The sequence below is a fragment of the Macadamia integrifolia genome, chromosome 10 (genome assembly GCF_013358625.1).
Source record: "Macadamia integrifolia cultivar HAES 741 chromosome 10, SCU_Mint_v3, whole genome shotgun sequence".
NCBI lineage: Eukaryota > Viridiplantae > Streptophyta > Magnoliopsida > Proteales > Proteaceae > Macadamia > Macadamia integrifolia.
This window is the reverse complement of record NC_056566.1, coordinates 28,480,166-28,507,070: the sequence shown is the minus strand read 5'-3', so window position 1 is coordinate 28,507,070 and position 26,905 is coordinate 28,480,166. Positions and strand designations below refer to the sequence as shown.

The window sequence follows — 26,905 nt, the reverse complement described above, 5'->3', positions numbered from 1 at the left end:
CTTATGCTTCATAAGAATGGTCCAAGTACAACGAGAAAAATCATCTACCAAGGAAACAAAATATCGATGGTCAAACAGGGAGGTAGTGGGACAAGGACCCCAAACACCAATATGCACAATATGAAAAGGAATAACAGATCTATTACCATGATAGGGATAAGATGAATGATAATGTTTAGCAAAAGAACATGGTTCACAATGAAATACATGAGTAGAAGAAAAAGATGTAAACAAATGAGGTAACTGTTTCCTCTTAACAACAAAAGATGGATGTCCCAAATGCTGATGCCAAAGCATCACAACGTCTATAGAGCTAGCATCACTACGGCCACATGCATAGGACTGTGGTGTAGGAAAAAAAGGTGACTGTGGTGTAGGAAAAAAAGGTAACTGTGGCTCAAGACGGTATAGGCCACCCTCCTTACATCTATTGTGAATAATCCTCTGCGTCCCCAACTCCTGTAAAAGGAAATGAGAAGGAAAAAATGTGATACAACAATTCAAGGTTTTAGTTAAAGTGCTCACAGACAATAGGTTCAAGGTAAGGCTAGGGACATGAAGAACAGAAGCAAGTGAAATGGAAGAGATAATGGGAATACTACCTTTACCAGAGATAGAGGGGAAAGTACTATCGGCTACCTGGACCTTATCCTTACCAAAGCAAATGGAGTAGGAGTTATAGTAATGGGACGTACTAGTTATGTGGTCAGTGGCACCATAGTCGATGACCCATGACCAAGGTTTTAAAACTCGATCTCGCCAGCCATCTTGCTATCCCAAAAAAACGAGATATGGCGAGATCTCGTCGAAACCTTGTATTTTTTGGGCGGTCAACTCGCTAGTAGATCTCGGTGGGCATATGGCCTTTTGTAGGCCCCGAAACTGTGTATTTACCTATTTTAGCCATTCTAAACACAATGGAAACATCAGATTTGCAAAAAACAAACTCAAAATGGTACTTTGACAATGTACCCTATGTAAGTATGTGGCAAGTCTTCGAGCACTTCATCGAATATGATATATTCATCAATCCACCTTCCAAAATCACCATTTTGACACAAATTAGTCATTAGCATATATAAAAGCCATAATTTCTAATTCCTATTGCTGATTGATGAATCACATACATTCAAGTAACAACTAACAAGTAACAATGTAACATAACAAGTAACAAGTAACAACTAACAAGTAACAACTAACAACATAGCAAGTAAACATAAAACCATAAAGTACATAACGTCTCCATCCTAGAAACCAAGACTCCTAGTACTGAAATGAGTGACGGGCCATATCATCGTAGCCTCCATGTTGTTTTTGCTGATGTCGAATTATGTTTTGTTTTTATTGAATCACAAAGGCTGGCCATGTCATGGTTTAACGAAAGTAATACTCAAAGGCAGCCACGACAGCTCTATAAACATCATCACCAATAAACTGGACGTACCCAATCCTTGGGTAAATATCTCTGAAACTAAATGAGCTCGAACGCGATCCATAGCTGCTGCTTGGTGCTTGACGGACAGGAATCACAATGTATGGGTGGGGCTGGGGCTGGGGCTGGGGCTAGGGCTGGGGCTGAGGCTCTGGAGCCCTGAAGATGCTATCCACAAAACCTGACCCAATCTGGGACTGGGAGTGTGAGTCGTGTGACTGACCCCCATACTCAGTGGTAGAGGGGTAAGAGCTGGCCTGTGGCTGTGGGTATCCAAACTGGCTAAATTGACTATAATGACTATAGTTTGAACTGGTTGTCCTTGTGCCATATATAGCTGAAGGTGCATCCAACGGCTCCCCAAGAATACAAGTACTAGTACCACTCTCCATGCTTAAACCTCCTAGTGTGTCAGTTAAGCTCCTAAAAGAGATGTCCATGGAGTCCACACTATCTTGCTTCTCTCCACCAACTAAGAATCGATGATGTGAGCCTCTCTTGTAGGGTATGGGTGCGGGTGAACATGCACCATGGTCCATGTCCTGTGTGGCATGAGTGAACTGAGTCTCTTTTGTGAACCGCACCTGTTCTTGCTCCGGTTCAATGTAATGATACCTCTTGCGTAACCCCCCATCACCACCATCATTACCCCCATCTCCATCCCCATCACCATCACCATTATCATCCCCATCCCCATCACCATCACCATTCCCATCACCAGCACCATCCCCATCACCTGCATCATCACCATCACCTCTATCACCACCACCACCACCACCACCATCACTGGACCGTGACCAAACAGTTTCAGGCTCCCCATCAACCCCAGTAGCTTGGGTCTCGAAAGGCCTGGGTTTCTGTGAAAGCACACGACCCTCTTGAGACATATACTCATCCACGTCTGTACCCATCTGACTAGCTACCACGGGGTCGGACCTCCCCCAGGCTGATCCATAAGTGGTTCACCTTGATCCTTCATCCATTGGTATAAGGGATCATCCTCCTCATCTGAGTCTTCTTGGAAAATGTTAGCAAGTTCAATTGGCTCACTGCTACCCTCTTGGCCTCGACGTATATGCTGCATTTTCAATCTCATGTTGTAATGCACAAACACCAATTGCTGCAGCTTTTCATGACCCAGTCGGTTCCGCCTCTTAGTGTGGATCAGTGAGAATGTACTCTAGTTACGCTCACATCCAGATGCAGAACAAGTTTGGGAGAGCACCTTGATTGCTATCTTTCTCAAGTTAGGTGCATCTTTTCCATATTGGACCTACCATTCACCAGGGGTAGTAGTTTGTCTCCCAGCCATTGCCGCTGCCCTGCCAAAACTTCCATTAGCATCCCTGAATTCCTTCATCTACACATATTTCAAACATTGAATACAAGTTGGTACACAATACGGTATGTACTTCAACACTTAGGAAGCTATAACCTATATGTCTATATATGTCTTAAACATTAACCCACCTCAATGTTGCATGCTGCGTGCAGATTAGCTTTAAGGACCAACTTTGCCACCACAAGTTCCATTGCTTCTATCAATTCATCATCCATTCCTAGATCGTACTTGTAATGGTACTTAGGATTGAGATAATACGCTGCAAATTCCATAAGTAACTTGTCATTAACTGACTAACTGTAATGTATAAAGTAAGTCTTTAATAGTTAACTTTATAAACTCACTAGCTTTATGCAGTGGATGCATCAAATGTTTCTCCCATCTCTCTTCAATAATTTTGATATAGGATTTTGCACCCCTAGGGATAGATGCTCTCACCTTGTCCTTCATATTCTCCATTACAGTATACACATATGGTAAGGTAGGCTGCTTCTTTGAGTCTACCAACCTCAAGATAGTTACAATTGGGCTACATATAAGATGAACCTTCTTCACATCTTGCCTAAATCCTTCACTAGAGATGGTGGTCTGTGTTGCGATACCACCTGGCGAACCCGATTCCTTCCATCCAAGCCATTCTTTACTGGCAAACATGGATCTCAAACCAACCATCTTATTTTGAAAGCTCTTCAGTGCAATGTAGTTGGTTGCAAATCGTTTCATACCTGCCCTTACCAAGTCTCCACCGCATTTTTCCCTCAACAAAGCGAGAGCAAATCCATGGTTGTAAACAAATGTGGTCACTTATCTTGCCCGTTCAACCACACCTGCTACCAAAGACTTCTTTGCCATTTCTTTAAGCATTAAGTCAACGGAGTGGGCAGCACATGGTGTCCAAAAAAAGTGGATGTTTTTGCTCTTCTTATTTATTAGTCTCTCCCCCCACTTTCTTGAAGTTGCTCCCATTGTCTGTGACAACATCCTTCACAACTTGTACAAGTAGATTGCATCATTCTTTTCTTTGGATGCATCAACAGACTTTAAGAATACAGTCTTCCCATCACAATACACCATGAAGTTGATGATGGATTGTCTAGTTGGTCCAGTCCAACACTCCAACCATCACACATCACGGTAACCCCATATCGTGCCATTGAGTCTTCAAGCCATTAATGTACTCATCTAACTCCTATTGAGGCAAGTAAACATTCATCAGCTCATAAGGAGTGTGCCCATTTGTTCCTAGACCAGCCCTTCCTGCAGTGTCAATCATGGCCTGGTAATATGTCCCTTGTGCAGTATTAGTTGGGATGCTATTATAGGAAAAAAAATTTTAACATTGCATTCCCAAGTTGTTTCCATGTACCCTAAGCTTGCTTTATGGTTCTTTGATATGTATCCTGTTGTCTAAATAACAAGGGATCTTGCTTCTCATCAAGATCTCTTCGGGGTGGTGCTGTGGTCCCTGTGGATGTGGCGGCCCTCACACTCTGGGCTCTCCTTGGAGGCACATCCACCTCTTAGACTATGTTGTATATCTTTTATGACTTCATATGGTGCTTGGGGGCATTTGGCAACATCCTTATACCCCCCAACCAAATGCTGCTTCAACCTAGTAGCACCTCTAGAATTTATCATCTTTTGACAATATCTACACCTTGACTTTTTCTTATCATTCGACATAGGATCCCCATGTAACCATGCAATATCACCACCATGAGAAGTAGACATTGTTCCCCAACTTCAAGTCTTCAACACTATTACATAAAAGTGTTTGTGCATGAATTAGTAAATAGTAAGTTAGTAACTATTCAACATAAAGACTATATTGTAAAGAATGAATGCATTAAGAGCTAGTCAATAACTTGTAGCTATTACATATTAATCCCCTACTTTTTATAATTTTTTCTATAATTTTAAATCATATTTTTTTTATTAATAATAAATCAAAGTTCATAATAAAGTATACTAGAATGTAACTAATAACACCATTTTCATTTCAAAATATACAAACAATATTTACACAACATTAGAGTAATTTTCCATCGAAAACAGAAAATTTTTTCATAAATTTTTTATTTTTCTGTAATTATTTAATATATATTATATATTTCAGAAAATTAATTAATTAATTTATTGGATGAAAAAAAAAAATGGCCACCATGAGCCTGTAGATCAGCCTTTGGTGACCAACATATAAAAAATGAGTACCAAACATCTCACATAAATCATATTTTTTCAAATTTTTTTCCAAGAAAAGCATTTATTGTAACAGAAAAATAAAAAAATTAATTTGAAAACAGAAAATTAAATTTTCTTCCATGAATGTATAGATCACCCTTAGTATCATGACATATAAAAAAACCAATGGTAAGAAACAAGATTTGATGATGTTACTTTGAAAAAAATGGGTTTGGGAAGAAGTTTTTACCTTAGAGTGTTCTTGAGGGGAAAAACCACCACCAATTTTGAATATATTTGCTTTAATGCAACTAAGAGTGAAGATCTCCAAGAAAGAATAGATGTTCCACAGATTGTGTGTTTTTTCTCTCAAAAATAGGTCCCAGAGGCAAAACCAGGCGAAACCTGGCGAGATATCTTGCCTCTTGGGGTCGAAACCATGTTTATATAGTGTGGCCCAAACCAGAATTTGGACCGAAATGGACCGAAACTGGTTTAGTCGAGATTTCGATCGAGATCTCGAAATCTCGCTCGAGATTTGGTCATTTTTTGACCTCTCCTGTTACGCCAACTCGCCTTTTCGAAATAACGAGATCTTGGCGAGATCTCGCCGAGTTCTTAAACCATGCCCACGACGGAGCTGTGGGAGGTGTGGGAGGTGTAGAGGTGGTGACATGCATAGTAGAAGCTGAGACATCCTGTGAGGTAGACTGGCTATCAAGCTAAGACATGAACCGACGAAGCACTGCAATATCATCCCTAGAGAAGGAGCTGGTATTTGTCTGTGCGAGGCCTCTAGTATCAGTCTTTGTCATAGTAGCATAGGCTGTAGCCCCTCCTCTGCAGCCACCACGTGTGCAAGTAGATCCACCACGTGTACGGGGATGACCATGAAGGACCCAACACCTCTCTCGAGTGTGACCAGATTTCCCACAATGATCACACTGCCGTCTATCCCTATCATCTCCACGGGATTGCCTTTGACCTTAGCTGCCTCGACAACATTCTCTGTGAGTAGTGGAGGAAAAGGCAGAACACTCAAGTGAAGGTGTAGAATCCATGGCACCTCTCTTGGTTTACTCACTCAGGAGGTAGCTACACACCTCATCAAGTGTAGGTGGGGGTGACCTCTATATTTGGATCTACTCATATTCTGAATTCAGCACACTTAGAAGAATCAGAACATGCTCTTTTTCAAGAGATCTATAGACCTTGGCTTCATCATCAGGATTGGTGAAATGAAGATCTTGGTAATGATCATACTCCTCCCAGAGTCCTATAACAGTATTATAGTATTCAGAAATGGACTAGTCCCCTGCTTTATGGAGAGAGCCTGCTGAAGAAGTTGGTAGACCTTCACAGAATCACCTACCCTTGTCATAGGTCCTAGAGACACTATCCCAAACATCCTTGGCAGTTTCATTCCTTATAAATCTCCTACCTATCTCAGGTTTCATGGAGAAGAGTAGCCAGGTCATAACAGTAAAGTTTGCAGTCTCCCATTTCTAGTACCCTGGGTCTGCGACAGCGGGAGCTTTGATAGCCCCAGTAATATACCCTGGTTTCCCTCTACTCTTCAGGGATAGCTTCACAGAGTGTGACCAATCCAAGTAGTTGGTACTATCCAACTTCATTAGAGAAATCTGGGTGTTAGGATTGTTAAAGACAATCGAACTGGGGTTGGTACTAGACCCACCTGATGTAGCTTCGAGAGGTTCCATGAGATCAGACATAATGTAAGGATACTCCTCAAATAATGCCAATGGAGATCCAAACCAAAGGGAATACATAAGTTCTAACAGACCCAACTATTGTCTTCTCAGAACCCAAAAAAAAATTCTAACAAGCTAAAAAGGCATGAAATCTTCATAAAACAACAACAAAGCTCACTTCCAACTGTGGGGCTTCATCCCAACAGCATAAACAAATATTATAGAGTCAAGTGCAACCATCACAAGCAACCAAACCACATAGTTTTCACCATTCTAGGCAAAAAAGGGTTCACAGGGACTGAAAACCGATACCTGGGCACTTGGAGGAGAATGAGTTGTGCTCTTACACCTCTCCAAGGTAGACACCGAGGTTTAGAGGGGTCAAAGGACAGCCTTGGGCGACTCTATCCAGCCTAGCCACTAGCCCAGCCAAAATTTGAGAGAGAAAAAGAGGGTCGATTCCCAAGCTGGCGGTAAAGCTTTGTAGGCTTTCAACTTGCTGTGTGAACTTCAAACAGCCTTTGTAGGCCATCAATCACTCTCCAAGAACCTTCAACTTGCTTCTAGAACACCATCAAGTCTTCTTTTTGAATCTCTTTACATAGTATGGCCTCTATTGAACTCTAGAAAGCAAAAAATGGTCCAATAGAAACTCAAAGAATGAGTAGGAGGAACCTTGGTCGGCTTTCAAACCCCTTTAGCATTGATACCAAGTTGGAAGTTAGGATATTAGGGTTAGAGAGGAAGAAGATGAAGAGGAGAGAGGTAAGGGAGAAGAAGGAGAGATGTTGAGAGAAGAGAGTGATAGAAAGGGGCAAAACATGAATGAGCTCTCTAGCTCATCTCACCAATATTAGATTCAAATATTATTTTAGGGAATTACATATTCCTCCCTAAGGGAGGTGAAAGAGAAATAAGAGAAATTACATATAAGGACAACTTAACATAAGATAATTTCTAATTTACCCCTAATACAAAAAGTCTAACAGAAGACTCTTTTTCGTGCTTTGAAATTTAACAAAGTATTATGTGCAACTGAATCTGGGCTAGCGCTTCTCTTTTATAGAAAATCCAATCTTGAAGATTCCAAATAGACACGTGACTGAGCCACATGGTGTGATCCTAAAGGGCGATAATTAAGTTGTCCTTAATTTCCCAAAAGGACGATACTACCAATGGTGTAACATGAAAACCCCCTGTGGTAGAAATATCCATTACATTTTACACTGGCACTACCAACATCCACAATGCACGCTCATAAGGATGAAATAAAAATATCCTCCAATAAAGTAAGTGCATTGTTAATTAAACTGCGAGTGTTGGGACCCATGATTGACAAAAAATATTTGAAATTTCATTCAAATAATAATATTACCGAGGCCTTGGATTCCAACTGATCATAGTCCAACAACTCGCATACTTGGATGTTCACCCTTTCGGGATGCAGAACCTTAGTGAGGATCACCCCCATTCACGCATATACCCCACATGAGTTTCCGGTGTGTGGTCAATCTTGTCAGTAGGAATCAACCATTGGATTACCACGTTTGCATAAAATATATATGCAACAGTTAGTGCCTCTTAGGTACGGGAAAAGAAACTACCGAAAATTCCCCTTGTGATTAAATTGGTGGTAAACCAAATTAGTAATTTCAATGGATTGATGTTCAACAAAATTAAGTGTCTGCTTATATATTTCCGTACCAATCTAATGCAGATGCACACCCTTGAACCAATCCAAAGCCATCTGGGTATCTAGATGAAGATGAATCGGAACCATATTTGAGTCTTTGATCCAACAGGATTTTACGAAGTCTTATTTACTTGGGAATATTATGTTATCTTTTATTTCAAGTAGGATACGTAGGACTTAGAGTGGAAGTAGAGTCAATTTAGTTGTTTCCGTATTTGAGTTTATTCCTTGGTAGAGTAGGTTTTCATTTTGAGATGATTTTGTCTCCTATAAATATGTAATCGATGGACAAGTTTTAGACAGACAGGAGAATTGAATAGAGTTGAGCTGTGTGAAAGCATGTGGGCTAGTGTGTGTGATTTCAGCTCCCTCCCCTGCAACTCTGAGACATCTCAGGGGTTCTTTCCCGTTCCCTACTGGCCCTCCCTTCAATCTCCATCGGTGAAATATACAATGCAGCAACCCTAGAACAGAGTCCCCAAGTTTGCCTAGAGTCGTGAACAAGTGATGGTAAAATCGGGCAATTGCACATTATCAAAATAATCACAAGCATCACATGAATAAGAACTGTAATAATTAATTTAATCAAATTAATTGGGTTTGATGGACACACATCAAATGTAAATAATCCAACATCGGACATACAATAATTGTAATTTTTTTATTTTTTTACACTATCACGGATCCATGTAACCGACCCCATTTAGTTGGGAAAAGGCTTAGTAGTAGTAGTTGTGTCAGACATACAATAGTTCTATGTTAGAATCTGCTACATCAGATAGTTTAAGAGCCATTGCCTTTGGCTATTCCAATCCTTTTGAAATGCGATGTTCCACACACTTCTACAGTCTTAGATTTCGCTCTTTTCTATGCTTCAAGTGTTTGATCATGGAGGAGACTCATCATTGTGCTTCATTAGATTAATGAAACTGTAGAGCCCCTCCAGATGTTTTCTTATTTCAATGGATGCCATGGTAAGCCAATTCCTGACCTGAAACTGGAGTCAAGTGAGATAAATTGTATTTTGACTCCCTCTCTCTGAAATTCTCTTCTCAGTAATGCATATTCTTTCTTCATGGATCACAAAATATATTCCAAGTTAAAATTATTCGTTGAGAAAAATAGAAACATTAAGTGGTGTCTGTTAGGTAAAATTTTATTTTTGCAATATTAGAATTTCCAACTTTTGTCTTGGATATGGTCTTTAGTGATACAAGTTCTTCTAATCCTTGCAGGGCATTGTGGATCATTTAATTCCACAGAAGAAACTGCTTTGGATCTTGATGGTGGTACAGGACACAAGAAACCTCCTAGGAAGGGGAGGAAAAAATTGCAAGCAGCTCAGGATAGTATGGATTTTTTCTTTTCTTCCATTTCTTTTTATTACCTAAGCTTACTCAAATTACTTTAAGTTTTCAAAAATAAAGATAGGTTTTAGATGTTTGGAATGGATTTTTTAGAAGCATTCCTTGGATACTGTTGAGATTCTTACTTATTTCTTAATGGGAGATTTGTCAGCTCTCTTTATTTTGAGCAGTTTGTGGCACGATGAACTATTTACTTTTAATTCCTTGGTTTCTCCTAGACCAAGCTGCTGCAATTGTAGAGCAAGATAGGTCTGATCATGCTGCTTCGGAGTCCAAAGTTGATGACAAAACTGGAATGAATTGCTCCTTTTCTAGAGAGGCAAAAAGTAACTAGCTTTTACTCGTTTATTTGACCTCTTTTATCACATGATCACTAAAAGTACAATTTAGTCACTTTTTCTGCTTACAAGAAATGATGGGCATAGGATTCATTGTAAAAATATTGAACATTTTTTTCTAGTCAATATCTCATTTCTGTTTGTTAATGAATGCTCATAGAATTAGATAAGCTTTGTCAGTTTTGCAAGAGGGGGGTTGATTTGTCATCTGCATGGTTGAGCTTGTTATCTATGAGTTTGGATCTTTTGATCACGTAGGGTTCAGCATTATGATATTGATTCAAATTGGTATTGTTGTGATTCAAATTTATATTTTATTTTCATGGGGCTTGGTAAATAAATTGATCTTATTTGTCCCTTTTCCCCATATTGGTATGGGTTTGTTTGATCACACATGCAAAAGACCTTTGTGTTTTTGAACAGATAACCAAATTCTTTTTACTGCAAAATAAACAACAGAGTGCAAGAGATTAAATGCAACAATATGAAGAAAAGGCCAAAGGGATGCTCAATAGGATAAGGGCCTAAGTACAGTAATTCCTTTCTGACACAACTTGGCTAATTCATGAGAGAGTAAGTGAGCAGTTTTCATCTTCCAAGCAAAAGAGATGCTTCCGTGAGAAAACAAGAACCTGACTTTCCTAATAAAGTAAAGAAGTAGCTCCATGCATCACCAGAAATAGATTGCAGCCACCTAATCACCACCATTAAAAAGACATTGTTGATCTTGTTTTTTTATTCGTTTCCCTTATTTGGTTGTGTATTGTTCTAGGAACAGGTTTGCATTGGGAACTAATTTTTTTTTAGCGTAGGCCCTTCTGTTTAAGCACCTTTTGTTCATGCCTTCATGGGACCACGTCTGTACCACAGATAACTGGTGAGGAAATCACCATTATAGTAGTCACTAGGATACTATCACCAGTGATGATGCCTCTGGTCACATTGAGTGAAAGAGAATGATAACAATCATTCTACAATTAAAAATACTCTGCACACTTAATCAATGCCAGGGGGTGCCCCTCCCCCTTTGACTCAGGAGGGTAGCCTTTTCCTGTCCTATAGCCCCTTTGTGCTAACAACCCTTTACTATCAATCTATGCTTAGGATTTTTCCCCCGTTCTCCTCTCTCTCTCTCTCTCTCTCTCTCTCTCTGGGGGTGGGGATGGCGGTGGGGTGGGGGTGGTTGAGTTAGGGTGGGCATGGAGATGTGGAGGGAAAGACACAGTATCTCACCTGGCACTTAGGCTCTTAGATTTGGCTCCTGGTTCTTGATCCTGGACTTTCACTTATCCTTTGTCACTGAAGATGTCAAAAGTTTAATCCGCTGACTCCAGTGTTACCTTTTGTCCAAGTTGTTTTCTAATTTGCTACTTCTCCGACTGATCCTTACCTTCTTGATTGGGGACATATACAGACTGATTGCTGCCCCTGAATTTACTATTCTTGTGTGGATTGATCCTTGTAAAGGAATCAGTGCCTACGACAAGAAACCTTTACTGATAAATTTGCAATTTCGCATGTTCTGTGTGAATGACTGGATTGTTTATTGTATGAGGCCAGGATATTTTGGAATTGTTTCCTGCATTTATGACTGGATTGTTTGCTGAATGTCTCCAAGATAATTTGGAATCACTTCTTGGGGAAAGAGAAATAGAATTATTTATTCAAAAAAAAAAAAAATTTCTCCTACATTTACAAGTAGTATAAAAAGATCAGGGTGATGGGTTGGTTCCTATTATGCCCTTACCGACATTATAGTCTGAGCTGCTGTTACATTCCAGAGATAGGCTGTTGGCTTGGTCTTTCCTTGCCCAATGATATGGGACTATGTGTGTTGCTTGGACTCCTTTGGTGGAGAATAATAATAAAAGCCAGTCATTATTCAAGGGTAAACTGTGATCTCCTTTTCTCTATCATTTAGGGTCAGTTAAAAGATGTCTGTTCTGCCTTTCCATGTCCTTCTAGGGCTATGAGCCTGTGTCTGTGGTTAAGGCATGGGTCTGCCTTTCCACTTCTTTCTAGAGCTATATCTGTGGTTAAGGCATGGTTCTTTAAACTTTTTCTTCTTACCTCTATTTTCTTTGCCTGTTCCTTCTAGAACTTTTATGCTGCCACTTTATCCTTTGGTTATGATATTTGTCTCTATTTCCCATGAAACAAAGCCTTGTTGATTCTTGATTATTTTGTCAGCTATTGGGCCTACTTGTACGTTCCTTCAAGTGGATTGAAGGGCCAGCAGTTGAAGGTATTCCTAGAGGCGTGGATTCTTTTTTTTTTGGGTAATTTACAGCACCGCCCCCTAGAGAATGCCACAATTATAAGACCACCCCTTTTGTTTCACCAAATTATACTTAGACCCCCTACCGTCAGTCACTGTTAAGGAATATACCTTATATGCTGATGTCAGCAATTATATTTTATTTTAAATACCAAAGTATCCTTATTATATATAAAGTACGTAAAATACCCTTGTAATAAGTTACTATTTCTTTCACCCCATTCCAAGATCTAATTTACTGTTGTCCCAAATCGTGGGACTCGGACCATCGGCGATCGTTTAGAGCAGTGGCGGCGGTATTGGCTACGACCTCGCGAAACCCCTCTGACCTGCTTTGAACCTTGCAAACATGCTCTTTGCCTCGGGACTAGACAAATGAGGCTGGAGGAAATCCTCGGAACCTCCTTCGCCTTCACCGCTTCTACCTTCCACGTAGTTTTCAAGTAGGGAGCTCGGGGCAAAGTGCAACCGCATTGGACCGGAATTCAGCTGCTGCTGTTGGTGGCGATGATGGGGTCCGAAGCCATGGTTTCGCTGTTCTTATGTTGCAGTTTTGATTCCGAATGCTTGAAGGTTGAAGGAAACAAAAGGCTCATGTCCTTCGAGGATGCTATAGATGCATACATCCCCTAATGAGTGATGATCGGGAGTCCAAACTAAATAATCTAACCCCCCACAAATTAACTAGATTGAAAATGAAAAGGAAAAAAACCCTAGATCGTAGATGAAAGACAATAACAAGTCATAAGGTTCAGGTGAGATTGGCAAATTCTTCTCTCTTCTTCAACTTTCCATCAACAGGCGAGCTCTCGGAAACTTCAAAATAGTTAGAACTCCAAGCATCAAGCTGCTTCAGACGGATCGAATGCTAAACTCACTATAAGTAACAAAAACCAATTAACAGATTCCCACTGCCCGTATGAATAAGGGATACAGGCATACGGGCCTTTGATTTCAGAATCCAAAGCTAAACATTGCTTGCCATTTCTCTCCCAAAGTGGGGTCTTGCCTCTTTTCTCCAATCATTACTGTTTCTTTTATGCTTTGATGCAGCAAAAATATGCTTCTATAACTTTCATGGCCACCATTGAATTAGACTCGAAATGCACAGTCAAGCTTGTATATCCTTAATCAAAAGTCCGTATTTCATAACAAATAATAGTGACAAGCAATAGAATATGAAGGCGCCTCCGTCGTCGGCAGTGCCCATTGGTTCTCGTTGAACAGTTCGTATATGAAGCCGCTCTTGGTCATTTCCGGGTGCAGAGGCTGAGGTGAAGGAATCTCTGCCACTGCCGTCGAGGAGCTCGTACTGAATATCGGAGGTTTTGATGGCATTGCCGAAGAGTTTATAGGGAGGGTATATCGGTCATTTTAACTCGACACTTAACAGTGACTGACGACAAGGGGTCTGAGTATAATTTGGTGAAATAGAGGGGGTGGTCTTATAATTGTGGCATTCTCCAGGGGGTGGCGCTGTAAATTACCCTTCTTTTTTTTGGGGTGGGGGGTGGTGGGGGGGTTGAAACCTAGAGGCTTGAATTCATACTCTTAGGTTTTCTGTTTCATAGAAGTAGCATACTGTACTGTCATTCTTTTGGGGCTAGAACATGGACTGTTGTGCGGCTTGTGCCAGTTGTGAGAACAGAAGCGCGAGAATCACCACCCCAAAAGAATGCCCTTATTTTACAGCTGTCATTTGGTCACAAGTGGTCTCTAGATCTGTTAGTTCTGTCCTTGTCTTGTTGGGGAAATGAAAATAACTTTAAGAACGTAGGTTTTTGTATTTTCTTGGGGGTTAAGAAATTAAATGATTTCAAGTTGTACCTGAATGATTTTACTTTTATGTTGCACATCTCTAAATTCCAAGAGCTTTGGTTTTTTTCATCATATTTTGGTTTATTTTTATAATGATTTTTTGAATAAAGATTTTTGGATGTATAAATCTATGTCTTGAAGTTCTCTCAAGTCTCAACTTCTTCATTGCAGAATTCCTTTTATGTCAAACTAGCTTTACAGATTATGTAGAAACAAGTTTCTCATTGAACTTATTGAAGTGAAATCCATTTGTTCAAGTCTTAAATTCACAAGGCCAATCCCTTCCTCTTCTGTTCAGGGCACTCAGTTTCTATTGATGAAGATGCTTTAATGGATGGTTCCAGAATTTGCCCTGGAAGTATAAACTATTCAGCAGGTGTAATGTCTGCTTCAAAAAGACGTACTATGTCGTATGTTCACTTTGCCTTTGTACAGTACAACTTATCTTGATTGTACCTGAATATCTTCAATCCCTAGAACTTGCAAATTCTAGTTATCTTTATGACTTCTTACATCTTGTCATTTCAATTTGAGGTTGGGTACACGGAGACAGAAAACATTTCTTACCTTGTGCCCTTGTTTATTACAAGTTATTCAGTCATTCCTAATAAGATTTATCTTTATGATTTTAGGTTTCAAATGCATTGAGGTCTCCTTTGTTTCAAAGAATTAATGCAAGTCTCCTCATTTGTCCTCATAGGATTGCAGTTGAGGGTTTACAACCGTCTGATGACTTAGAAACAGCATATCGTGTAACTGCAAATATGGGTATAAGTTGTCGGGTGGCGCAAACCTGTAAGGCCAGTTTTGATTTCTTGCAGCTATCCTGTTCTGTCAAGTCTTTTTTTTTTTTTTTTCCCTTTACTTTCATTAGATTGCTTATGAAATATCAGCCATATCTTAAATAGTATACGCTCTTCTTTGGAGTAGAAACTATTTGCAGTACATGAATGCTAGACCATGAATATTAAGAGTGTTTTCCTTGTTTATTCCTATTCAGTTATTGCTGCCGTTACATTGGTAGTGACAGTTCAGTTTCATGAACTACAGAATTAGTACAGCATCCGGCTTTCCCAGAATATCTATTGTTAAAAATCGAATTCACTTCATAGTAACTTCTAGGGTTGGACTTGGATCAAGTTTGGTCAGGCTTCTTCTGACCACAGCCTGAAAGAGATGCGATGCGGCATCAACCCTAATCAATCCAACCTAATTTGCTTAGCCGTGGCTAGTTGGATCAGATTGTGTGGAGTTGGGTGTCCTATATTATAAATTTTCAATTTTGAGGAATTCATGAGAATGAAATGCACATTACCGTATTTGGAATGGAAGTGGGTGGATATGACCATTGCTGGTAAGTTTGGCTGTGACTGGGTGGGCAAGCTTTCTTTTGGCGTTGCCATTTTTCACATTTGGATGAAGTGTAACATCAGGCGATGGACCCATAAATCTAGATCCATCCACAAAAGTTGGGATATTATCTCCTTCGACATCAAATCCAAGTTCTCGTGTGTCCCCTCTCGGTGCTTTGATACCACGAGGGACATGCTTATGGTTGTCTCGTAGGGTCTCCCATTCCTTTTGTCCCCGCCCCTCCTTCCTAAGGACTGTTGCCTTGTCCTCAGTGGAGGTGCCCTTGTATTCTCCTCCTTTTTAATATATATTTATTCACACAAAAAAAAAAAAAATCCTGCATAGTACTGTTCTACTGGGTATCTATTAAATATTAAGTCCCTTTTGCTGCAAGGCCTCTGTGTGTGTGTGTGTATGTGTGTATATCTAATGAATTGCGTGTGCAATTGCAACTTCCATCTTTGGCATAATCTTTTTAGGTACCTGACTTGTTATTCCTAATCATGTGCGCCTAAAAACAATTTCATGCATTTCATCTTAGATACAACTTACTGCATGGGATTGCTGGAAATTGCAGAGGACACCTTTTCCTAATACCCTCAACTTTCTGTACTTGTATTCTGTAGAAAATCAAAGATCTTAACCAGTAACTTGGGAGAAGAGAGATGAGGAAGAAGAAGAGAGAAGGCAAGGGAGAGGAGCAGCCCATTTGTTCAGCAGTCTCCCTCCATCAATCATAGGTGGAAAAGGAAATACAGTCCTAGTCTAACTTTAGTTTAGGAAACTAGAGATCTAATCTAACTAGGAGATTAAACAACCTAATCTAACTTGGAAAGTGACTAAGATAACCATGTCACAATGGGAACACTCCCCTTATTGTGGATACATATTCCAACACTCCCCCTCAAGCTGGAGTATACATGTATGAAAAGAAGCTCCAGCTTGGACCAATGATAATGGAAAATCAAATGTAACACTAGTCTTGAATGGTAGTTGTTAACTCCAGTGAAACTTCAATCAATCAACATAAAACTAGCAGCAATATCGACTCGAACACATTAACATCAACAACATCAGTATATGAAAAAAAGTTGTGTCGAACTATCAACAATGAACAAAATGGACGGTAGATAATCATCAGCATGTGCAATACTTGATTTTCAAGAGAAGGAGACTTGATCTTCAATGTCTGAGGAAGATTCAATCTCCAAAAGGAAGAATAAAAAAATCACAAAAAGAGTAGATATCATCAACCGCAATCCAAAATACCATAGTAGCAAAACAGGAATGACAGATGCTCTCCTATAACTGCGGAACTTGATTTCCAATAGGGGAAGACACAATCTTGAATAAAAGGGAAGAACTCAATCTTCAAAGAAGGAATCAATTGAATCATACAAGGTGGACAACCAACAACAATAGATCTTAGCCTTATCCCAACTAAATGGGGTCGGCTATATGGATCCGAGAGAATTTAAAAAAAAAAAAAGGGTTTCAAAAGCTAGAATCATTACTGAAGACACAAACTGATAAATAATCTTCACCGACAAAAATCTTCTAATAATGAATTGTGTAGAGCAGATAAAAATCTCCAATATCCCCCTCATGTATAGCATTACACGTGAACAAATAATTCCAATAGATAAAAATCTCCAATAATGTCTAATCTCCCCCTCACGGCAACAAGGCTGAACAAACAATCTCCAAGTACCATGGAATGCCAATACCAATGTCAAAAAATGCTATCAATCCCAAATATTGATTTTGGGCCCACCAAAGTAATTAATTGGCACATGTATATGCCCAATGGCAATTCTGTAATTACTTCATGCAATCCTCAATTGATGTGGAACCTGTGTCAAAATACCCAATTGGGTTTGCATGGACCCATCCAATTTTATAATATGCGATAACAAGGGTTAATGGCAGAACCGTAATTAATCAGAATGTGCAAGATTAATTGTAAATTTTTTAAATCCCTCAATCTTACAAGGGAGTGGTAGTACTGTAAATAGGTTGAAGTCTTTGAGAGAGTGGAAAAGGGGATTGACATTCTTGTAATTAACCTCAAGTTCCAACGTGGGATGGCAATTTAGTAATAAAGGGAACTTTAATTAAAACCATAATCCAAGGCCAAAGGATAAATTGGGAGGAAAAAAAAAAGTAGGGGCAAGGTGTAATAAAGAGGCGAAAGGAGGGGCAATGATATGGGAAGCAAGAAATTAGGTGTTATCCAATGTATAAAGTGGGAGGGGTATACTTGAAAGAAGAAATAAAAGAACCATTAATGGAATTAAAGGGTAAAGATGGGTAATAATGGAAATAGGGATTAAAAAGGGTTTTAATTATACCTAATAAAAAAGAAGGATTATCACCATCGTCTTCACCTTGTGCTCAAACAGAAAGCGGAAGGCAGCACTGGTTCAAGACCTAGAACTCCATCTATAGGCTCTTGTCGGTCTTGCGATTTCAAGGGTAAGTCGATATTGAAGATACCTATCAATTGCACATTGTCACCAGCCCAAGCATTAACCCAAGAGAGGTATTTGATGTCTGAAACTGAACCCAGTGGAAGAACAAAACCCAGAGCTGGACTTGACTTGGCAATCTGTATTCCAACGAGGTTTGAGCAGAGATTTCACAGGTAGGTCGCCTTGAAGGTTGAGAACCCTTGACCAAAGTTTCAGTCCAAGCAGATCAACAGTACGGAAATCGACCCTCTTGGTTAGAGCTGCGACCACCGCCCAGAAACATTGTATTTCTAGGTCCATGGAGGAATTGCAGCAGCAGCAAACGAGAACCAATCGGCATCAACCAGATTTGAAACCGACACCAGCAGAGTCAAAGCAGGCCATTCAATCTCCAAATGAGAGGAGTAAACAGCAGCAATCGATTTCCTCAAGTAGAGAGTCCAGTGAGACCACAACAAAAGCATCCTATGGCAGAAAAACATAGCAGTAGGTATGAGGTCACAATAAACTTCCTCAATCGATCAGTAAAATCAGGGGGGGAGATATAGGAGCAGTAAAACGATGGATGAAACAAACCCAAACAATAGCAGAATCGATTTCAATGATGAACAGTACCAGATTTTTTTTTCTAGCAACAATAATCGAACACATGTTATCCTATTTTTTTATTTTCTTCTTCTTTTTCTTCGTGGCTCTGATACCATGTAGAAAGTCAAAGATCTTAACCAGTAACTTGGGAGAAGAGAGATGAGGAAGAAGAAGAGAGAAGGCAAGGGAGAGGAGCAGCCGATATGTTCAGCAGTCTCCCACCATCTTATATTTATAATAAATAGATCCAAGTACAATCATAGGTGGAAAAGGAAATACAATCCTAATCTAACTCTAGTTTAGGAGACTAGAGATCTAATCTAACTAGGAATTAAACAACCTAATCTAACTTGGAAAGTAACTAAGATAACCATGTCACAATGGGAACACTTCCCCCTATCACGGATACATATTCCAACATATTCGAAAAGTTTCATCATTTATGACTGATTTTATACCTGATTTTCTGCATGCATGTAGTGAATTTTGTGTTACTAGACTCTTGTATTAGATATCTCAAACCTGTCCTGCACCAGAGATGCTAGTTACAAGGTGCCCGCCTAGGCATCACCTAGACCCTAGGCATGCAATATATGACCATATGTAATATAGAAATGATAAATTTATGGGAAAGGGCTGGGCACACCACCCGCGTGCCACACGCTAGCTGGCGCTGTGTCTTATCTCTCTCTTTTGCCCTTTGAAATGACCCCCTGCCCTTCCTGGGTACCATCCTGCACCCATTGGTGCTGCCAGCTATCAGGCGGTATATATGAGAAAACTAACTCATAGTAAGCAAAGCATAAGATATAATATAAGAATATTCAAAAAAAAAAACAAAAAATATAAATCAATGTAAACTCATGAAGTCTCAACAAGGTGTGCCGTCGCCTTTGACCCAAGAAAGAGCCTGGATGCTGCATCATTAAGCTTGATAGGTGTAATTTTGACATTGAGGGAGTCCATTGAGGATTTTGAAATGCCCCTTATGTATGTAAAAGAATAACCAGCTGCAGTATGTCAATGGAATCACCACCAAACCGACAGAACAGCAGCCCAGAAGATGACCAATTATATAAGGATGAATGTCCAGCTGTGTGCCAACAGCAAAGACCATAATCTGGTCTGGCAGATATCGAACCCAAATTGAAAACCAAATCAACTCTTTGAATAGGGCTCAATTTTGGTTAGAAATTGTTGGTCAATAAAACACCAAAAACCCCGCGATAGAGGTTAATCCAGCAGTTAGATAAGAATCATAGATTGAAAAATCAGAATCTGAGAAGACGAACCCAGAATTGGGGAGAATCTGTGTATCAATATATCACAAGCTCTGATTTGCCTCAAACTCAGGTCGAAGGTGACTCATAGACTGGTCTTCAGTGCCTTGAAATGATATCAATAAGATCTGATGGCCAGATCTTCCACACTGGCAGATCTCAATTCTGCCAAAAACAGCGTATTGCTCAGTCCAGAATATCAGTAATCTTCAATGGGTTTGATGATCAGACTCAAAGTTGGCCTAATGCAAAGTATCAGCAGATCTTAATTCTGCCGGAAGAAACCCATAAAACAAGGTACCGCAGGGGAGAAAAGCAGCAGCAACTTCATATAAATCAATTCTTGTAGATAGGTAACTCCATGGAATCACTGTTGCAGATAATCTCCATCATGTAGATAGAATATATGAAGGAAACCCTCGTTTATATTCATATAATTATCAATATACGAGAATAATATATTTCTGGTAATTCATTCAAATGTGTAATTTCTTGTTTACAAAGATTTACAACAAACATTATACAACATGACAGTAGAGAAATTTAGTATAAAAAAACTTACATAAAGGTAGAACACTAGCACACTTGAAGAAGTAAGTACAACATATCTTGATTACAAACTGATCACTCAAAAAACACTCAGAACGAAAATAGAAAAAACAAACGGACACAAAACTTAAGCTTGGAAATTCTGATGGTCCACCTTCAGTGAGAGGGGCTTCCTTATATAGAGAATTAGATAGCTTCGGGCTTCAAATTCTATTCAATGAAGATCACCTAAAGATTAAGGTGGTCGACAAGAGGATAAGTTTATCTTGATTGCAGAGCTGATAAACTTTGCTTTTTCATCCGAGCGATGAGACATTTTTAAAGTAAGATCTAACTATCAGCCAAAGTGATGCAGATTAATAACCAAAATAGGCTTGTTTTATTAGGAATAAGCCTAGGGTTGTTCGGTTTTCTTCCATGTGGTTTGGAGTGTATTGGGCCACTTTTATGGGTCTAAAAGAGGGGCTCTAAGATTGAGTACAGGATTACTAGTTAGTTTCCTTTTTAGTTGGGCTTTGATGGGGTTAATTAGTTTCTAATTTCAGTCAGTAGTTAGTTTCTAATTTCAGTAATTGTATTTTCCTAGTTTCTATTTTCAGAATTGGAAACTAGAGGAGTTGTTTTTATTTATTTTCCTATTTCAGTTTTGGAAACTAAACTTAGCTTCTATTTTGTAAATCCCCCATCATTATTATAAATAAAGGAGAGCTCTCATTAGTAGAGCTACGATTTATGAATGAAAAAAAGATGCTTGCTGCTATGTCTTTGCTGGGACTACTGTGTGTTTGATAACAGTGGAAGGGAGTGGTGTTTGATCCATTTGACTCCTTGCGGTGGGAAGCCCAGGAGGATCTACTACATGTGTTTTTTTTTTTTTTTTTCAAGGTTACTATAAGGCTCCATTACTGTTCTATCAAACCAGGTATTTATCCATTCTCTTTTCTCAATTCTGTCCAGAAAATCCTCATATTTTCCTATTTGATCCCTTGCTGCCTGAAACACTTTCAGCCATCCTTTGTGGCTGAAAATTGGATCGAACCTCCCTCCCACCTAGTACTACCTTCTATCCAAACCTGGTCCAATTCTGACCAGCCAATTGGGAGATATTAGAAATCTCCCCAATTTTGAATTTTATTGACCTATTCTGCCAAGATTTGACATCAATGGACTTGCCTTGATTTCTGTTGGTTTCTTTGGGGTTTGGATCATATTATCAGCTGGATTTAGGCCTCTTACAGTCCCTGTTAAGGCCCTATCATCTATTGTTAATTCTGTTCACAGATTCTTAACAGTTTTGTAATCGGTTGGCTGTTATAGACTTGGTTTTCCCTTTTAATCCTGAACTGCGTTGTGTTGCTGTTCTACTTTGGATAATGGTTGTTCTTTGATAAGTATCCTGCAGTTTGGGATCAGGTTGGCCTTGCCAATCCTAGTTCTACATTACAAAGAGACTTACTTTAAAAATATCTCATTGATCGGATGAAAAAGCAAAGCTTATCAACTCCGCAATCAAGATAATCTTATCCCCTTGTCAACCACCTTAATCTTTAGGTAATCTTTATTGAATAGAATTTGAAGCCCAAAGCTCTCTAATTCTCTGTATATGGAAGCCTCTCACTGAAGGTGGATCATTGGAATTTCCAAGCTTAAGTTTTGTGTCAATTTGTTTTTTCTAATTTTTTCTATTTTCGTTCTGAGTGTTTTTTGAGTGATCAGTTTGTAATCAAGATATGTTGTACTTACTTCTTCAAGTGTGCTACTGTTCTACTTTTATGTAAGTTTTCTTATACCAAGTTTCTCTACTTTCATGTTGTTGGTTTTATAGAATAGACATGGCAGCATAGGTTGCTGCAAACTGCAAGAGAAGATCCCTAGAAGACGATCAAAGCAAGGATTGAAGAAGACTGATTAATTAGGCTCTGTTACCATGTAACAGTATCAACCTAAACAATCAGCAAGCAAAGACGAGAGGAAAGAGAAGAAGAATCTAAGGGAGAAGGGAGAGAGGAGAGAAATCGAGAGAGAGAGGTGAAAGGAGTCTATGCTAAACGGAATGACTAGACTATACCCATAATGCACTATAAATAATAATACTTAAGTGTAATTACAAGTACATTACTTAAACCAACTAATTACAATACTACCCATAACTCACTATACCCTTAGAGCAGTGGAAACACTTAATGACGCTTAACAGAAGTGATGTGTGGTTGTGTACATCTGCGTCTTGTCTGATATATCTAATGTAAATCAAGAGAGGTTCCAACACAAGTATTCATGCCAAAAGCCCAAATCCGAATCTAATGGGTTTAATAAGCAGCCTAATTGGTTGTATGGGCCGTTTAGTATTTAGTCCTCTAAAGTGTTAAGTCTTGGGGATATCAATAGGTTCTTTGAGTTCTCAATAGGTTAGTATCATTGTTTGTTGTGAAAGACCTTATAAATGTAAGGTTCATTAAATATCTTGGAAAGAGTCCTGTTGTAAGTCCTTGGAAATGTAAAGGCCATTAAGTCTAGGAGGAAGACTCAATGAGTCTAGAACTCTCAAATCCTCTCTATAAAGGAGTTGCTTGTAAGCTAAAAAAAAAAAGTTAAGAATTTGAATGAAATTAAGTTTATACAATTCTTCTGTGAGAAATACAGCTGCAGTGAGATTAAGATTATGTTGCTGGTGAGAGACTGGGGGTGGGGTTTGGTGAGATGCTATCCTAGGCTTGGGGTAGGACTGTTCAAGTCATATCTTTCTTCTTATACCTTATCTCCTCTATTCTGTCCATGCAAGTATCATGTAATTTTTGAAGCTATCTTGGACTAGTTCTGAAGCTTGTTATAAGGTTAGACTAGTCTCCATTAATGTCCTAAATGTCCTTATCAATCTCTTCTGTCTAGTTTCTATATACCAAATGGTAGGAAAATGGAAAATTGAACTGGTAAATTAATACCCATGTGCGCTGATACATAATTTTACAGAATTAAAGATACAGTGCAGATATATACTAATATAAACAACACTCACACGCTAATACATGGATAGCCTTATTCTTCATTCATTCCTCCAGGTGGAGAATTTTCCAAGGGATCAATTGCTGGACAAGAAAAGCCTTGTGACTCTGTTGAATATCCAAAGCCTGGGCAAGTGTCTGACTGCAGAATTTCAACCAAAGGTATCCATGGCCTTGTAAAAGTTGCGTTTTTAAATTCGCATGTCGAAGCACCCAGAGAGGAGGACAAAATAATCTAATCACAGAAGTGTTTGTACTTCATACCTGGTTACTCAGGGCTGAAGATGTTTGGACAATTTGAAAAGTGAACCTGAACCTCGTCTCATGTGTCTCAACCTAGGTTTTAAACTGGATGTGGTATTGAACTGAAAATGGGCCTGGCTCTAGTTCAGGTTTTGACCAATCAAACCACAATTTTGAGAAATGATTAAATAATTAAATTTTTGAAAAAAAAAAATAGAAGAATAAGGAAAACTGTCAAACTAAATTGGATGGTTCCTGAAAATCAGACAATTTGGGGGGCGGGAGTAAAGAGAAAAATAAGGAAAACCGCCAAACCAAATTTGTTGGTTCCTGAAAACCAGACGGTTTAATTCGGTTTTAGCCCTAGGTGGTTCTATGCCCCACACCAAGTCGAGAAGAGGGCAGTTCCAGTCTAACCCATTCTACCATCCCATCTGGGTATGGTCTCAACTTCACCATATCTGAATTTATTTGTCAGCAATCATCTGACTTATTTGTAAACAAATTCAGATGCTCCAGTTCCTCTTGCAACCAAAGTTTTCCACTTACAAAGAAATAATCGTCTCCGGGCAGTACTCAACCATCTTTACTTTGAAGCATCAACATATTCCAGTGATTCTCTGAGCCTTAAAGTGGTACAAGGAAGTGTGGTACTTCCATCTCAGGATTCGTCACCTAAGAATTCATTGCATGACAAAATGGATGACCTACTGCAAAGGAAGGTTTGCATCTCATCTTATTCCCATTGTGCCTTGCTGCTTCTTTTTTCTGAACCTTTTTGTGGATTGACATTTGGATTTTGGCATCTTATTTTCATTAGCACCTTGTTATAAAATTATGCGGGACATATGTGTAGCTGTTTCTATTTATATGTTTATTCTGGAAAGAATTCTGGTTATCTTCTGGTTTTATTTGTCCTGAAGAAAGGAACAACTTACTTCTTTTCTTTTTGAACAGAAAGATACTTCTGCATTGCATGCTGCACGCAAGCCTGACCAAATTTTGGCTCAAAGTTCTGAATTGTGTTTGGGAAACTCAAATGGCCATCCTGCAATCACAAGCATCTCGAATCAGTTTTGGGACAATAACTTTTCAAGACCTGGAATCTCTGTTGATGCTTCTCCCATGGGGATGATAAGAGGCAGATATCTTTCGGCCCCTTACTCTTTTCCTGGTAACTCTGGTAGGCACTACCACTCACTTGTTCATTTGATGAGCTCTTCCCTCTTGCAGTACAATAAGTTTGCATTACCCATAATCATAAATCATGAAACATAGTAGAAGTGATTTAAGTGAAAGTGATGTTAAGCCAGAATCATTATTGTTAAACCTAATGATGACCTCTTCAGGCCTGGTCCAACTGGTGATCTAAAGTCTGTTCTGTTTCTTAAATGCGGTTTTCTTTTGCTGGTAGAACCTCATGTGCATTGTAAATATCATTAAGAGTGCACAATATGCAAGTGATACGGCCCTTCACTACAGACTAGTCCTGATTACTCAAAACTTGTTTTAGTTGATCCTCTGCCGAACACAGTGAACATTGAAGATATAAATAAGGAGCATATACTTGTTTTTTCATATGGTTTGATGGTCCCTCTGTATTATTTTTATACAGGCCTATATTGTTCTTTCTGATTTTGTAAAATATGTTCCTTTTCGTCCCGTCTAGTCTTCACTGCAGAGAGATGCTTCTTATCTGCTTTTATATGAGAGAATATGTGGGTAGAAATTATTAAACATGTGAATTCACTAGTGGGTACATATATTTTGATGCTAGATGTTCTGCATTGCATGTAAAGATACATGGTAAAACTATATGAATGCTTGTGTGTAAAGCAAGAAGCATCATTCTTGCTTCCTTAAGTACATCTGCCTATTGATTCCTAGTGTCCTTCATGCCTCTCTTTCGGGTTACAGGGTAGGATATTTAGGGGATGGGAAATAAAGTTATTCCTATGGATAATAACTAGTCACTGGTTTTGTAGGCACATCGCTTGGGACCATGCAGCAGCCTGATGGAAGTGTTCCAGTTATATAGCACTCTCAAAGAGATGCTTTTCTTTGTGAGTAAATTTTATACGTCATCGCCCAATTCATTCGTATAGGTCATCCACCATTGATGTTGGCATTTTCGCGTTGTTCTTTCCCACAGTAGAGATCACATTATCAAAGTTCTTTTTGTCTTCAGGGTGATATTTATGATTTGCGATGTTAATGGAACCTTTTTTTTTTTTCTTTATTGGGAGTAAGCTTGTAGTCATGGAACTAAGTTTTCTTGAGCATCAATTTCCTGGAACTGCATATATTTGATGATTAATTGTTTACTAATTACCCATTTTATATTTATTTTATTATTTTAAAATTTTTATTAATTCGGGATGATAATGATATAGCCACACAAATCTTATAAAATTGTGATGAGTTGCTGCCTGTTCTATTTTTGGTTGCAGAACTATGGTTCAATGTATCCTGTGGTTTTATGAAGGATGTGACTTTTGCCGGAACCCTCCTAATCAGTGATGTGTATTGTTTATTGTATACTAATCATATGCAAATCCTTGTTGACCATCACTATCTGAATGGCCCAACAAAGGGAGGAAGTTGTTTTGGTTGGTTAATAGTCATTAACTCATTATTAAAGAAGGGGACTGATAATATTCTCAAGGGTTGGTAAACTTTGCTGGTTTACTACTTCCCACTTTGCAAGCAATTTGGGTGGACATGTTATAAAAGGGGTTAAAAATATCAGCAAAAAATGGGCATGCTATATGGGTTAAAAGGTCTTCACCCAAAAAAAAAAAAGGTTTAAAGGTGTCTCTAAAGTTGTAAAAAGTACAAACTTGTTATTAACCTGCATTATTACAGATTACAGATTTATCACTTTTTAATTTTTCATTACTTTAAACCATTAGAATTTACTTGCTTGTGTGGCCATTTTGTCAGCGCGCACACCAACGGGAGGCTGTGTAGAGCATTTTCAGTGCATGGGGTAAGGGGGGCAACGTAGTCTTTTTGTGTATCTAATTTGGTATACGTGAGTGAGTAGTTTAATTCTTTCCATTTATGGTATTAAATTTTTACCAGTGAGATGGATATTTATTTATTTTTATTTTTAGAAATGGGTATTGAATTCTCTATAACATAGATACCCGCACCCACCATTGCTTGCCACAATGCAAGTGGTAAACACTAAAATTAATTGTTGTATTCTTTTCCATATATTGGTGGAATCCACAACTATTGGGGTTAGGGTCACCA

General features: G+C 38.9%; 1 protein-coding gene across 1 annotated transcript; it reads left to right on the top strand.

Moving 5' to 3' along the window:
- Positions 1 to 9,322: 9,322 nt before the first annotated feature.
- LOC122092353 (SCA7 domain-containing protein SELMODRAFT_431321-like) lies at positions 9,323 to 26,019 on the top strand. The gene is made up of 9 exons (XM_042662666.1): positions 9,323 to 9,334; positions 9,535 to 9,709; positions 9,946 to 10,053; positions 14,460 to 14,571; positions 14,862 to 14,956; positions 23,462 to 23,566; positions 24,158 to 24,369; positions 24,605 to 24,830; positions 25,633 to 26,019. Exons 1-9 carry the CDS (start codon positions 9,323 to 9,325, stop codon positions 25,683 to 25,685), a joined length of 1,098 nt encoding a protein of 365 aa, XP_042518600.1. The 3' UTR covers positions 25,686 to 26,019.
- The last annotated feature ends 886 nt before the right edge of the window (positions 26,020 to 26,905 follow it).